The sequence below is a fragment of the Capra hircus genome, chromosome 21, assembly GCF_001704415.2.
Source record: "Capra hircus breed San Clemente chromosome 21, ASM170441v1, whole genome shotgun sequence".
Lineage (NCBI taxonomy): Eukaryota > Metazoa > Chordata > Mammalia > Artiodactyla > Bovidae > Capra > Capra hircus.
Window position 1 is genome coordinate 27,738,919 of NC_030828.1, and position 14,974 is coordinate 27,753,892.

A 14,974-nucleotide genomic window follows, 5' to 3' on the forward strand; every position below is an offset into this window, starting at 1 on the left:
ACCCCCTGGAACATGTGCAGGACATCAACCTGGCAAATTTGCCCACTTTCCTGTTGTAGAAAGAAACCCCCTGCTTCCAGTTCTGCCCCAAGCTCATCGCAGACCAAGTCAGAATGGAACCTGAATGAGGCCGAAACACACGGTCAAAATGAACATGCTGAGTTTGGAGGTGGGTGGGGGTGGGCATGTTTCTTTCCAAGTCAAAAATCTATTGAGATGTGCAGCCTCTGCTCTGCTCAGACCTGCACGGCATCTGCTTGTCTTTCCAGGGGCGGTTGTCTTCCTCTCTTTATCCAAAGGAGCACAAATAGGCAATTTATACACATCTGTCCTAACAAGGGTATAATTAACCTTCTCATCTTCTGGGGAGAAGGGCTTGTGCTGTATGGGAGCTGCTCCTGACTGCTGAGTTAGGGGGAGGGCTGCCTGGGAGAGGGGGCAACTGGCAGGCGCAGTGTTCCTTCCATGGACGGGAAAGGTTCCTGGACTCCCAGCTCCCCTACTTCCCCTGCTCCCCTGGGGTGTCTGTGGAATTGGAAAGTACTGCCAGTCCACAGGGTCAGAGAGAATCAGCCAGCGGCCCCTGGACTGGGAGGAGGAGGGGTACGGCGGCCCTTTCATCACAGAGGCTGCCAGCCAGGCCCAGGGTGGGGGGGGGGGGGAGGCAGCCACATCCATTGACAACAATCAATTGTGCAAGTGCTTATAATCTGGCAGTGTCTGAGCCAACACAAGCTCATGTAAGATGGGTCTTTGCCCTTGAAAATTTCCTCCCCAAAATCCTGTGAAAGAAATCTCCACTGAAGAGAATTCCTCATACTTTTGGAAAATGATGTCATATGAGTCTTAGAACAGGTATTACCATCATCATCCTCCGATATAGTCTATTCTGTAGACTATAGAATAGTCTACAGTGACTATCACTATTAAATAGTGATAAACACTCAACATCCTTCTAGGTCCAAGCGTGGGGGTGCCTCAAATGTCACCCTCAAACCCAAAGCTGGATCCCAGCCCACTGTATCCTCGGAGGCCCAGCAGGGCAGGAGCGCGGCTGGGGCTTCTCGCTGGCTCCTGCCCTGCTGCTGTCCACGGGGTGGTGCACACAGACCTGAGAATCACTGCTCGGCTCCTCTTCTCTGGACATGGAGGGAATACGGAGATACAGGCCAGAGGAGCCCAGAGCTCTGTGTGGCAGAGGGGTTGTGGTGCGAAGGGGGATGTAGAGGGGGAGGTGGCAGGGGTCCCTCCCACCCCAAGTGGCTGAGGAGAATCACACAGCCCTGTGGGCTTCCTGGGGTCTCCAGTTCCCCGGCCGCCCTGCCCAGTGCCCCTGCTGGTTACAGGCTGAGCTGCCTGTCTGCTCCAGGGTCAGCCCCTCCTGCCTTCCAGGGCCCTCCCTCGCCTGGCCCTGGGGAGCCCCTGGCCCCATGCTCCAGGCCCTGGCACAACCCTTTCGAAACCCCCTCACCCTGTTCCCACACCCCACCTCCACCCCCAACTATTTCCTATCCGGCCTCTTCTTGGAGCATCTTGCCAGAGCCATTGACCCCGGTTCCCAAATGTGTAGCAGCTGCAGTGGGGATTTGGGAGCCAGGCTGATCCTCAGATTCTCAGCAGCCCCCAGAGCACTGGGGGTGAGCCCAGCATCTGCATTTGACTGACAAGCCCTCCACAGAGTCAGGAGGCCCCCTGGAGCCTAGAAAAAGTATCCACACTCCTGGTCTCCCTCCTCGGGTGCCATCCCCCAACTCCCCAATGCCGTCTGGTCCTAACCACTCTCCCACCCCATGGCAGCTGGTACTGCCAAAGTCACCAGCAGCCCTTGGATGGTGAGCCAGGTGGACAGGGCTCAGTCTTTAACAACCTCCGGGCAACACTTGGCTGATGTCTTCCTCCCTAAGCACTGGTTTCTGGGACCCCCAACCATGCCTTCTCCTTGGCCCTCACCCTCTGGCTCCAGGGCTTCATTGATTACCTCTGCAGTGAACCCCAGCCTCTCTAAGGCCCCAAGTCCAGACCCTATCAGCCACAGACATTCCCTTGGATGTTCTGATGATCCTGGTACCCAGCGAGGACCAGCAAGTAGACTGTTGTCCCCCGATTTCACATTTGCCCCTCCCTCTGAGCCTTTGCAGGAGCTGCCCCCTCCCCTGGGAGCACACCCCTCCTCCCTGACCTGCTGGCCTGCCAATGGCTGAGGCCTCAGCTCCCAGGATCCCTGGACCCACCCAGGGATAAGCATCCCTGCCCAGTGCCCCACAGTACCCGGAGCTCCGCTCAGGGCTCTGACCACTCTGACAGGAAGTGGGTTCCCTTGACAATACTGACTGATCAATTTTTATCTTGAAGAGAAAAATAAACCACTTCAGGAAGGCAGAATGCTCTGCTTCGCTTTAAAGAGAAAAGTTCCAGGGAATTTGGTTGTTAATGAGTCTAGAGATGAGAGTCACCCACGTCACACTGCTGCCTCCTCCCTCTGGGGCCGTGGCCCGGTTTGCCCCTCCCCCACACAGGAAAACAGCCAGGAGACCCAGCTGAGTCCTTCCGCTGGGCCGACAGTCTCAGGACCTCTCGGTGGGAGCAGGCCCTGAGAGAGGCCCCGGGGTGTCAGGAGCCTCTGCCTCGGCTAGGTGGGTGGCAGGCACACCCCAGGAGTCCGAGCAGAGCCCGTGGTAGAGACACCCCCTAGGCCGAGCCTCTTCCCTTTTCTTCCTGTCACACAGCCACCGGCCTGTGAGACTTGATCCCCTGAAGACAGGACTGTGTCCAGTCACATCCCTGGAGGCTGAGCCCAGCACAGGGGGTCCCCAGGGCCACTCCTCAGAGGGTGGTGGGAACACACGGGCGCTGGAGCCTGGCCTGCTCACCGCGGGACCCATCTCACAGGGTGACAGCTGGAGGTTGGGCCTGTACCACCTCTGAGGGGGTGGGTGGGTGGCTCCATGGCTGCTGAAGCCCCATAGCCGTGCCCCTGGAAGTCCCGGTCCCGTCTGTGTCTCCTCTGCCTGGTGTACAGGGTGCAGGGGTGGCTGCAGCCTGCTCCCTGGATGGCTGTGTGTCCCCCATCAGACACACACTGTCCAATCCCTGCAGTTCCCCAAGGGGCCACCATGTGGCCCCATCACTACAGCTGTATTTGGGCCAATGCAACCTTTCCCTGTGTTCAACGTGTCTCTGCCCTGGCCAGTGACCCTTGATATTCGGCAATGACAGCACGATGACAAGGATGGTGATAACAATACCAAAGAAGTGCAAGTAGCTTTTGCCAAGTCAGACCCTGACATGTGCCCAGCCCTGTCCATTACAACTGTCCTGGTCCACCTGAAGGGCTTGGTACTATTATGATCCCACTTCACAGATGAGGAAACCAAGGCCACACATCCTGAGTGTGCGCCTTCTGGGCTCAGGCCTCTCTCTGGCTGTAGCCACCAGGCTTCCGGCAGGAGCAGGGGTTCAAACCAGCTCTGTCATGTGTCTGGCTGACCATGACAGTGGCCTGTAGCTGAAACAGGCCAGAGCCCCCTGCATACTCAGGGCTCCCTGCCCCTGCCTCCTGCTCAGACAGGGCTGAGATACCAGTGTCCACAGGTTTGCTGAATGGCTGGGAGAGATTCCAAAGAAGGCAGAAAGGCTGGGAACAGGGAACTGGCCTGTTGGAGGGCCTGGGACTCACCTGGTTGGCAGGGCTCGGGCCTACCACGGCCTCGTAGGGTGGCGGGAGCTCAGCAGGGTACAGCAGGCCCGGGCTGTTGATGGCAACGCCATACAAAGTGCCGAACGGGGAAGAAGCGAAGTCCAGGTGGAGGCCCCTGAACGGCAGAAGGAGGAAGGTCACACTCTACGGAAGGAGCCGGCTGTTCCCATTGCCCTCAGAGCAATTGGAGCAATTCCCATTCGGAATTCTTGGGTGTGTGAAAAAAAGCCTCATTCACTAGGTGGTTCTAAATTTTGTTTATTGCTCTCAAAGGATACTGGTGCTTTCACCAACTTTAACGTCTTTTCTGTGACAATGAAAACCATCTTACAGCTGACTTCATCTTTAATTAAATGTGACTGTGACCTGACAGGAAATAGGCAACCCACTCCAGTATTCTTGCCTGGAGAATCCCGTGGACAGAGGAGATGGGTGGGCTACAGTCCATGGGGTCACAGAGAGTCAGGCACGACTGAGCATGCAGGCACGTTCAACCTGAGAGCTGTACTGTCTTCTCTGAGAGTGGAATAGGACTGGTCCTACCTGGGTTTCCCCTCGGATATCCTGCAGTGAGGCCAGAGGAAGCACACAGGTCTCTGAGCATCCCACTCCACCACCACCCTTCCCGGGGCTCTGCTGTCGGGACCAACATTCAGGCCTTCATCTGCCTCCCCTCTGCTCACCTGCATGGATAAGGAGCAACTCATGCCTTCCCCATCCCCAGACGGCTTCCCATTCTTGGGCCCCAGCATCCCTCAGGGAGGTGTCCCCGGAGACACCCACCTGTGGGCCTCAGCAGTGGGTGTGCAGGTGTACTCTGGAGGGTAATAGGGCGGAGGGGGCAGCGGGGGCACGAACTCATCGAAATCCAAGGTCTGGTGGAGCACAGTACCATGGGGGGTCAGGCAGGCTGGGCTGGCAGAAGGTGCCCTTTGTGGAAGGAACTGGAAGACAGAGAGGTTCCGAGTGATCGGTCGGCCGGTGTGACTTGTGTCTCATGAAGCTAATTGTACAGAAGCTTTAATGACACAGCTGGAACTCAGGGACTTCAACCTGTCAAACAGTGTTAGCTGTTCAGTTGTATTCAACTCTTTGTAACCCCATGGACTGTAGCCCTCCAGGCTCCTCTGTCCATGGAATACTCCAGGCAAGAATACTGGAGTGTATAGCCATCTCCTTACCCAACAGAATATTCCTGACCCAGGGGTCAACCCACACTGCAGGCTGATTATTTACTCAAAGGAACTGGCCAAACACACATGTGAAACAATGGCTCTGTGAGGATCCCCTTTCTTCTGGAGCCTCATCGCGCTCTGTTCCCCTGATGTGCTTCTGAGGCAAAGCACAGTCTGGGTAGATTTTACTCCTATCTCTGCCACTAACTCAGGCTGCATGTGGCTCCTGCCTTCTCCACACACAGAGCCTGGTCAATGCCCCTCCAGTCAGTGTGAGCCGAGGCTTGTGCGTTTAATCATCTGAGACAGAGGTGCTTCCATGGCCAAGGGCAGTGCGGATGTGTCTACAGGCCTTGACTTTGGAAAGCCATTTGCCCCATGGCCACTGCACTAGGCTGAGCAGCCAGGATGAGGCCAAGGGCCCTGGGGGTCTCAAGGGGTGAAGACTCAGGAATTAGAGAAATCAACAATACCCTCAAGCATGAAACGCAAAAGGCAAAGTGCTTTTCCGTGGAAGGTCCAATTCCACCAGGAATGAGAGAAGGTGAGGAGGTCCCGGTGATCCTATTAGCAGGTTTAAAGGAGTCAATGTGGTCATGCGAGGGAGGCTCTTTAAAGGTTAAACAGAGGTCTCCATTTCTGCCCTAAAGTCCAGATGGCCTTTCCTGGGGGTGTTGGCCTATCTTCAAGGAAGCATCTCAGACTTAGCAGCAGTCACCCGGCTCCTCGGCCTCCGCGGTGGGAATCCCATGAGTCACCCTGCCATCTCCCCAGTTCAGTTCAGTTCAGTCGCTCAGTCGTGTCCGACTCTGCGATCCCATGAATCACAGCACGCCAGGCCTCCATGTCCATCACCAACTCCCGGAGTTCATTCAAACTCACTGAGTCAGTGATGCCACCCAGCCATCTCATCCTCTGTCATCCCCTTGTCCTCCTGCCCCCAATCCCTCCCAGCATCAGAGTCTGCCAATGAATCAACTCTTTGCCTGAGGTGGCCAAAGTACTGGAGTTTCAGCTTTAGCATCATTCCTTCCAAAGAACACCCAGGGCTGATCTCCTTTAGAATGGACTGGTTGGATCTCCTTGCAGTCCAGGGGACTCTCAAGACCCCTCAAATCTGTCTGCTAAGGCAGCGTCTATCTGGGAGCCCGGGGTCACTGGCCCTGGACTTTGCTTTGAGACAGGCGGGTGGAAAGCCACACCCTAGGTCTCCCCAGAAGCTGGTGTTGTTAGGTTCTACCCACAGGGGCGTGAGAGGGAATCAGACAAAGATGCAGCCAGGGAGGAGGGGTTCCTCAGACTGCTCCTGCCCCTCCTCCTCTGTCCTCTGCCGTTCACCCCTGGGAAGTAACGAGATCCCTGTAGGAGCTGTGCTGAAATCCCAAGGGCGAGTCTTTTTCCCTCCCTGGCCCTGGGTTCAGTCTGTGTCTTATCTCTGAGCCTCGCCTGGTATCCCAGGCCCAGCAGATGCTCTGTGAGCATCCACTTCATAGGTGAATAATACCTCCTGGCTGCCACCTCCAGGCAGCCCCCAGGTTATCGTCTCCTTTCAAGAGTGTCTAACTCACCTCTCTGCCTTGGTTTTTTTCCTCTTGCTCTGCTTTAAAAAGTTATGTTTAATCCAGTGAGATGAGGTTACCACCTTTTAAAACTCTTTTACATGCCTCTGCTCCCTGAATCCCACCAGGTTTCCAGCCTCCTTACCCACTAACCCATGGGTATCCCTGAATCCTCCAACCGCCATTTGAACCAACCCCAAATACCAAACAAGGTCTGTTCTCTCTCCCTGGATCCTGTCTCCTTTCACCCTCAACCTCCCAGTCATCCTCAGGATGTGCAGAAATGCTCACTGTCCACCACTTCCTCTGGGGGCCCAAGCCTGCAGGGTGATGGCCAGGTGTGGAGCTGATCCTGCAGCTGGGTGTGCTGGGGAGGAAATGGGCCCTGAAGAATCACCTCCTTCCCATGTGGTTCTGCTTGCCCTGGGACACCTGTACAAGCCTTAGGTGGTCCGTGTGATGACAAAGGGTTACCTGTGCCTGGTGAGCAGTGTGAGGTTGGTGCCTGTCTGAGGTGTTCACATACCTTGTGTGGGCATCACTGCCCAGCTCTCATCATCCTCAAAAGATGACTTTGCATTTTAGTCTCTGCTGGAGAGAAGCCTGTTCTTATGGGTACGCTCTGGGGGAAGGACCCGTGTTAGGCACATGCTTCCCAGGTGGCGCTAGTGGTAAAGAACCCACCTCCCAATGCAGGAGACAGAAGAGATGTGGGTTTGATCCTTGGCTTGGGAAGATCCCCTGGAGGAGGGCATGGCAACTCATTCCACTATTCTTACCTGGAGAATCCCATGGAAGAGGAGCCTGGCAGGCTGCAGTCCATGGGGCCACAAAGAGTTGGACAGAAATGAATCGAGTTAGCACGCACGCACATCCTTGGTAGAAAGAGCAGGATTATTGCCATGGAAAAGGCTTCTGAATGGAACTCCTGTCAGTAAGCTGGAGCTCTCTCTCCCTGCACTCTGGACCTAGGAGTGACAGCACCCTAGGCATCCTGCTGCTCTCTGGTCCTTCTACCTCTCCCTCAGATGAGCAAGGACGCCTCCTCAAACAGGTTCAGACCAGTTTCAGTTACTACCGTTAATTTACAGTGAAATATGAATGCAGACAAGAAAACTTGCTTGTTCTGTGAAAACTGAGTTGGAGGCTTTGGAAAAGACTTCATAGCTAAGCATAAACTGCTGCCAAGGTGGGTCTTGGCCAAGCAGTCGTCAGGATCATAAAACATCCATGCAGATGGCTTCACACAGCTGAGTCCAGCTGAAAGGAACTAAATCTGGAAATCACAGAGGGTGTGATCTCCACGAATAACCTGATATACCAAAGAGACCTATAGTTAAAATGAAGAGCCTGGCACCACACCAACCAGGGTGACAAATGCTCATTTGCATTTTTAAAGTAAAAATACAATGTTCCGTGGTATAAATGCATCATTTTACATAAGTCTGCTGTAACTGGCTTTTTAGGTCAAGACACCCATCGATCCTTATCTGATAGTTAAGTAACACCTAGGACCTGAAGACCTTTGTGGTGAACCCAGACCTCAAGGAGAGTCACTGGGTCCGAGGAGGGCTGGATGGGTAGAAGAAGCAGGTGAATTTGACTGATCTGGGAGCTCTTAGGGGCACTCTATCCCTCCGATATGGAGGCCAGCACCCCTTCCTAGCTCCGTGGGCAAGCCTACTGTATCACATCTGTGAAGGCATGGTACTCTACCTGCCGCATCTGAAGCAGCTCCACTTCAACAAGGCACAGGACAAGTGGAGAACAAAAGTGACAGCAACAAAGGACGATGCTAACTAGCTGGTGCCGAAGGGAGATGCCTGTAATAGCAGACGATGTCCCTAAGGCTGGGTGGCAGGCAATCAAATAAGTGGGGAAGAAAACAGCTTACTGCAAAAATGGAAAACTGAGATTACACATAGGAAATAAAACTAAAAACATGCAATTATAGGCCTGTGGAGGTAAATGCTTTCTCATGAAACTATATCAATAAGTGGAATTTTATCATCAGATGGTCTTTTGGAAATAATGGTCGACTATTTTCAAATGTATTACAGGAATTCAATTAGATAAATTCTGACCATAGGCATAACAATTTGCATCTCATGTAGGCATGTTTTCATTATATGAATTCTCCCCAAATTATTAATTATTCCAAAATGTTGATTCACAGAAATAAGAATAAAATTGTGGGCTCCTTCCACGTGGGATAAGGCCTTTGTTGTGAGTCACAGTCTGTGGACAGGAGTGCCCCGTGGCTTTTCCTGCATAAAATACACCTGTAAAACATTCTCTAACTTTCTAGGTCTGTGTTTTTATAGCAGAGCCAGAACTTAAAGTTACTGGGGTAGCAATGTGTGTACAGACAACCCCTAGACTTTTTTTTAGTTTTTATCTCAACCCCCTAGAGTTGTCTGACTTACATTTAAATTGATGGCAATATATCTAGTGACACTCTTTTACATAAGTGACAGTAACGAAAGACGAAGTTAACAAGCTGGTGCCGAACAGAGATGTGTGTAACAGCAGACGATGTCCCTGAGGATGGGTGGCTGGCAATAAAGTAAGTGCAGAGGAAAACAGCTTACTGGAAAATCTTTTGAGAATCTTTCAAGAGCACTCTATTTTACTGTAATAGAAATAATTCTCTTTTTGCACTCATATTTTGTTGGTTCACACAGTAGTAGAACATGCACTTACAATCCATATACCCCTGGTATAAACTGGTTTGGGGATACATACAACCATGGCTGACTATTTTTCTGGGCTCCAAAATCACTGCAGATGGTGACTGCAGCCATGAAATTAAAAGACACTTACTCTTTGGAAGGAAAGTTATGACCAACCTAGACAGCATATTAAAAAGCAGAGACATTACTTTGCTAACAAAGGTCCATCTGGTCAAGGCTATGGTTTTTCTAGTGGTCATGTATGGATGTGAGAGTTGGACTATAAAGAAAGCTGAGCGTGGAAGAATTGATGCTTTTGAACTGTGGTGTTGGAGAAGACTCTTGAGAGTCCCTTGGACTGCAAGGAGATCCAACCAGTCCCTAAAGGAGATCAGTTCCGGATGTTCATTGGAAGGACTGATGTTGCAGCTGAAACTCCAATAGTTTGGGCACCTGATGCAAAAAGATGACTCATTGGAAGAGACCCTGATGCTGGGAAAGATTGAGGGTAGGAAGAGAAGGGGATGCCAGAGGATGAGATGATTGGATGGCATCACCGACTCAATGGACATGGGTTTGGGTGGACTCCGGGAGTTTGTGATGAACAGGGAGGCCTGGTGTGCTGTGGTTCATGGGGTCGCAAAGGGTCGGACAAGACTGAGCGACTGAACTGAACTGAACTGAACTGTACATTACAATCCAGTGTGCATGCTGTTACAGCTATGACAGACTTTCTTATTTGGTTGGTAATTTCTATTTTAATTCTGAAAACTAGGAAACGCAAACTTTCAATGTTTCCAGCCATGTGGTTCCGTTAGTTTGATCTGATTGGAGTGATAGTTCCAGATTGACGGGAAAATCTGCTGAGATGAGTGGACCCTCACGGCACTTAACCTTCCTTCACATAACATACCAGAGAGAAATGTCTACACGAGGGCTCAGCGAGCAAGGCCAGGAGTTCATTGCTGCTGAAGAGATGCTTAATTAGGTGTCTTTTGGAAACTGCTGCCTCTCAGAAAGGTCGGCAGGCTGTGACAGCTGTGTGGAGGTACACGGGGAATAGGCCACACGTGATTAGAGCTGATGAATTTTTAACACCTTGATAATGATGCTCTCTGGCCCTGCGTCGTGAACTGATGAATTACTAAAGGGTGGGTGGGGAAGAACAAAACACACAGGCTCCTACAAGAACAACTTGCCTTTTGTTTCATAAGATGCTTGAAACATTGGGGAGGAGGCAGGGCAGGGCCTGGAGGGGCCCAGGGGAGCAGGGAGGGAGGGTTCCTTCCCTTAGCATGAAGAACAGCATCTTCTCATCACTTCCTCTTGACTTGCTGACTTTAGTGGTAATGTACTGAGCAGTAGGTCATGTTCCGTTCACACAAATAACGAAGAGCCGTCACTATTACTGATTGTGTGTTAATCAGCGTGTGACCTCCACTCTTGGCCTCATCCCTCCCCTGGAGACCAGTACTTCTTCACCTCTAAGACCCTGGCTGGAGGCTCCAATGATAGCCGACCAGTGACCTGCTGCTGGATTACGAGCTGAGGGTTAATGAGCAAGTGTGCAAGGCACAGTGGAGCAGTTTTTCAATTTGAGAAGAGCTCATATTCTAACAATGCTGCTTTATTACAAGTGAATTCTGGGGGACTTCCCTGGCAGTCCAGTGGCTGAGACTCTGTACCCTCAATGCAGGGGCCTGGGTTCAATCCCTGGTCAGGAAATGAGATCCCACATATTGTAACTAAGGATTTGCATACTGCAACTAAAGAGCCCACAAAGAAGATCAAAGATCCCACAAGCTGCAATCAAGATCTGGAACAGCCAAATAAATAAATAGATAATTAAAAAAAAAAAAAAGAATTCTGAAGCCTGGAGACAGTTGCATGGCTTAGGAGGATGTCTCGGACTATAGGATGGTCACTACAGTTACTCAGCAGCACAAACCTGGGGCTCCCTAGAGGCATGTAATGGCAGCTGGACCCCATCAGCATGGAGCTCCAACTGCACCCAAATAAATACATCGGTGGCATCGAATGTGTGGGTTTCTGTCTTCCAGAGGGCAGCATGGAGGGACCTTCAAGGATCTCCAGGCCCCATGTGCTGTCAGGGCTCATTCTCCTGGTGGGAAGCCAGCGGTATCATGCTGCATTGCTCTCAAACTGGTTGGGGGAGGGGCCAGGCCCCACCATTTTAACTGTGCTGCGGGGAGGGGGAGAGGCGGGGGCCACTTACCATCTGCAGGACGTCGGCGGAGACCATCTGCATGCAGCACATGGCTGTGGCCAGTGCACACACAATGGTGGACAGGACGTTGAGGGCGCACACACTGAAGAGGAGTTCCTGCGGGAAAAGACGCAGAGGGCGTCAGCACTGTCTTGGCAATGCAGGCGGCAGGACCCTCAGCACTGCCGTTGAGGTCCAGAACAAGGACGGCCACCTGTTTTGTGGGACTTTCTTTTTTTTTTCATCAAAACTGGTCTTTTATAAACACATTTGTGTACTCTCCTACATGGTTGATCAAATTAGATACTAAATGATGCATTTTACAATTTTGATAATTATTAGGTAGTTACCATCTAAGAAAATCTTCAAAGTGCCAACAATTAAGTAGGTGGGCCATCTCTGTCAATTATGAAGTCTAACTGAGAATTTTGATAAGAAAAAAATTTCAAGTTTTTTAAACTTCTTGAGAAAATTGTAGATTCACTTGCAGTTGTAAGAAACCACAGAGGGACCCTGGGTACCCCTCTCTTGGTTTTCTCCATGGCAGCATCTTACAAAACTACAGTGTGATATCACAGCCAGGAAGGACAATGACACAGTCAACACACAGAACACCTCCATGAGCACAGGATCCACCCTCCCCACCCACGTTGCCCTTTACAGACACACTCACCTCTCTCTCCCAGTCAACCTCCCTTTCCAGACCCCTGTCAACCACGAGTCTGATCTCTGTTTTTATATTTTTGTCATTTCAAGGCTAGGATACAACTGGAAGCATACAACATGTGACTTTTCAGAACTGAGTTTTTTCACTCAGCTTGATTCCCTCAAGATTCATCCAAGTTGTCCAGGCATCAGTAGTTCATCCCTGTAGGACTTTACTGGAAAGCCAGTAGAGGAAAGGGATGGGAAGGGTGAGGGGGAATAAGGAGGATCACAGGAACTAGGAGCCCTTATTCTTGTTCATGGCAAAACCGTCCATGCCATTGTTGCTGTTGTTTAGTTGCTAAGTCCTGTCCAACTCTTTGTGACCCCGTGGACTGTAGCCCGCCAGGCTCCTCTGTCCATGGGGTTTTCCAGGCAAGGATACTGGAGTGGGTTGCTATTTCCTTCTCCAGGTGGTGCTACTAGTTAAAAACAAAACAAAACAAAAAAAACCTCACCTGCCAATGCAGGAGACTTAATAGACATGGGTTCAGTCCCTGGGTCTGGAAGATCCCCTGGAGTAGGAAATCACAACCCTCTGCAGTATTCTTGCCTGGAGAATCCCATGACAGAGGAGCTTGGTGGGCTACAATCCATGGGGTCACAAAGAGTCAGACACGACTGAGGTGACATAGCATAGCATACACAGCACACAACTGACTATGTTCATTAGAAGGACTGATGTCGAAGCTCCAATGCTTTGGCCACATGATGCGAAGAGCCAACTCACTGGAAAAGACCCTGATGCTGGAAAAGATTGAGGGCAGGAGGAGAAGGGGACCACAGAGGGTGAGATGGTTGGATGGCATCACTGACTCAATGGGCATGAGTTTTAGCAAACTCAGGGAGATGGTGGAGGACAAGGAAGCCTGGCCTGCTGCAGTTCATGAGTTTGCAAGAAATTGGACACAACTTAGTTACCGAACAACAAATTGTTGGTTTATCAATTTTCTAAGAATTTTTTTTGAAAGGAACTGAACACAAATTAGAGTGAATATAGTTTAATTTTGGTGACTCAGAAGGTATTAATAACCATTTCCTTGCTGGACTTCAGCTTGTTCTGAGTGTGTGCATCCACTGTCCTGTGGCTAAGCCATGGTCCTGGGTAGCATGCCTATGTGTCCATTGCAGATGGTAGTGGGAGCTGGCCAAGAATCTCTGATCCACTGTAATGACCTGCATGACTTTGGGAAGCTGTCTCATTTCACTGTGCCTCAGTGTCCTCATCTGTAAAATGGAATAACAGGGCTTCCCTCGTGGCTCAGTGGTAAAGAATCCACCTGCCGATGCAGGAGACATGGGTTTGATCCCTAATTCAGGAAGATTCCACATGCCGTGGGGGCAACTAAGCCCTTTGCCACAACTACTAAGCCTGTGCTCTAGGGCCTGGAAGCCGCAAATACTGAAGCCCCCACACCCTTTAGCCTGTCTTCTACAACAAGAGAAGCTACTGCAATGAGAAGTCAGAGCTCCACAATTAGAGAGTAGCCCCTACTCACTGCAACTAGAGAAAAACCCAAGCAGCAGTGAAGACCCAGCACAGCCAAAATAAATAAATAAATGGAACAGCAATACCCACCTATCTCAGGGCTGTGAAGGTGAAATTAGTTCACAAACATGAAGGGCTCAGAGCAAGGCTCCGCACACAGTGAGGTTCAATAAACACCATCTATGATCCCATCACGGATGGCCAATCACCTGGGGACTTTCATCTGTTCACAAACACCGGAGGATGAATTCAGTAAAGGGCTTTAAGGCCTCGTCCACAAATGCTTAAGGAAAACAGCCCCAGAAATGACCGGATGCCCACTCCAGAATGCCCTTCTCTGGCCTAAACAAATTCTATATCATTGCTCCTACCGTTCAACTGAGGCAAGAGAAAAATTCTGACGTCCATGCACCTTTTACTGCCCTGTTGTTGCTCTGCCTCTGGAAGGTTCTGTACACTTGTTTGAGTGACAGTAGTTTGATTAAAGCTCAGGAATATAAAGAATGAAGCCAAAAAGAAGGAAGAGGCACTCAGGAAATACACACAGAAGTAATTTAAATGATCTTATTAGCCTTTAGCCACCTAGGGACTTGGGTACTATTTATAATGAGAAGTAACATTTCCAATCTGCATTTAACTTATATTAAAACATTTCCACATGTGCCCAGACTAGACAGTCTGGATAATGCCTTCTAGGATCTGTTCAAAGATAAATGGAGGCACACAGAAGTTCGCGAGAGTTTTGAATATATAAATATTTGGATTGAGGAGCCACAAGTGGCATCACCAACTCAATGGACATGAGTCTGCGCACACTCTGGGAGATAGTGGAGGACAGGAAAGCCTGGTGTGCTGCAGTCCACAGGGTTGCAAAGAGTTGGACACGACTGAGTGACTGAACAACAACAGCAAGGTGGCTTCCATGAACGAGGCAGGTGAGGAAGAGAAGCAGAGGATATGATGGATAGGGGACTTGGTGATTAACAGGAGGGAGTAAAAGAGAAAAAACAGTCACCCCCATGGCTTGAGCAGGGGCAGCTCTTCCAAGATGGGCGGGCTGCATTGGGTGTGGAACTGTTGCGAACAGTGAGGAAGAACTCATTGGGATCCATCGAGTCTGAGAGGGCTGTGGTTCTCTGTGTGGAGGGAGCTGAGTGGGTCTGGGCTGGACTCTGAGACATGCAGGGGTGGGGACAACACCAGGGAGGCAGCTGAACTTGCCCAGCAAGGGTGTGCTCGGCCAGGAGAGATGAGAGTCTGAATCAGAACCCAGAAAATGAAGTGAAAGTGTTAGCTGTTCAGTCATGTCAGATTCTTTGTGACCCCGTGGACTATAGCCCATCAGGCTCCTCTGTCCATGGGATTCTCCAGGCAAGATACTGGAGTGCGTTGCCATTCCCTTCTCCAGGGATCTTCTCGACTCAGGGATTGAACCCAGGTCTTCTGCATT

The 14,974-nt window shown here is 50.8% G+C and overlaps 1 protein-coding gene across 1 annotated transcript in view; it reads right to left on the reverse strand.

Moving 5' to 3' along the window:
* Positions 1 to 14,974, reverse strand: part of FAM189A1 (family with sequence similarity 189 member A1) — a 242,703-nt gene that overhangs the window by 13,232 nt on the left and 214,497 nt on the right. The window contains exons 5-7 of the mRNA XM_018066510.1: positions 11,340 to 11,447; positions 4,481 to 4,641; positions 3,677 to 3,812 (exon numbers count right to left, since the gene is read on the reverse strand). Coding sequence (XP_017921999.1) covers positions 3,677 to 3,812; positions 4,481 to 4,641; positions 11,340 to 11,447 — 405 coding nt within the window. The remainder of the gene's footprint in view (positions 1 to 3,676; positions 3,813 to 4,480; positions 4,642 to 11,339; positions 11,448 to 14,974) is intronic.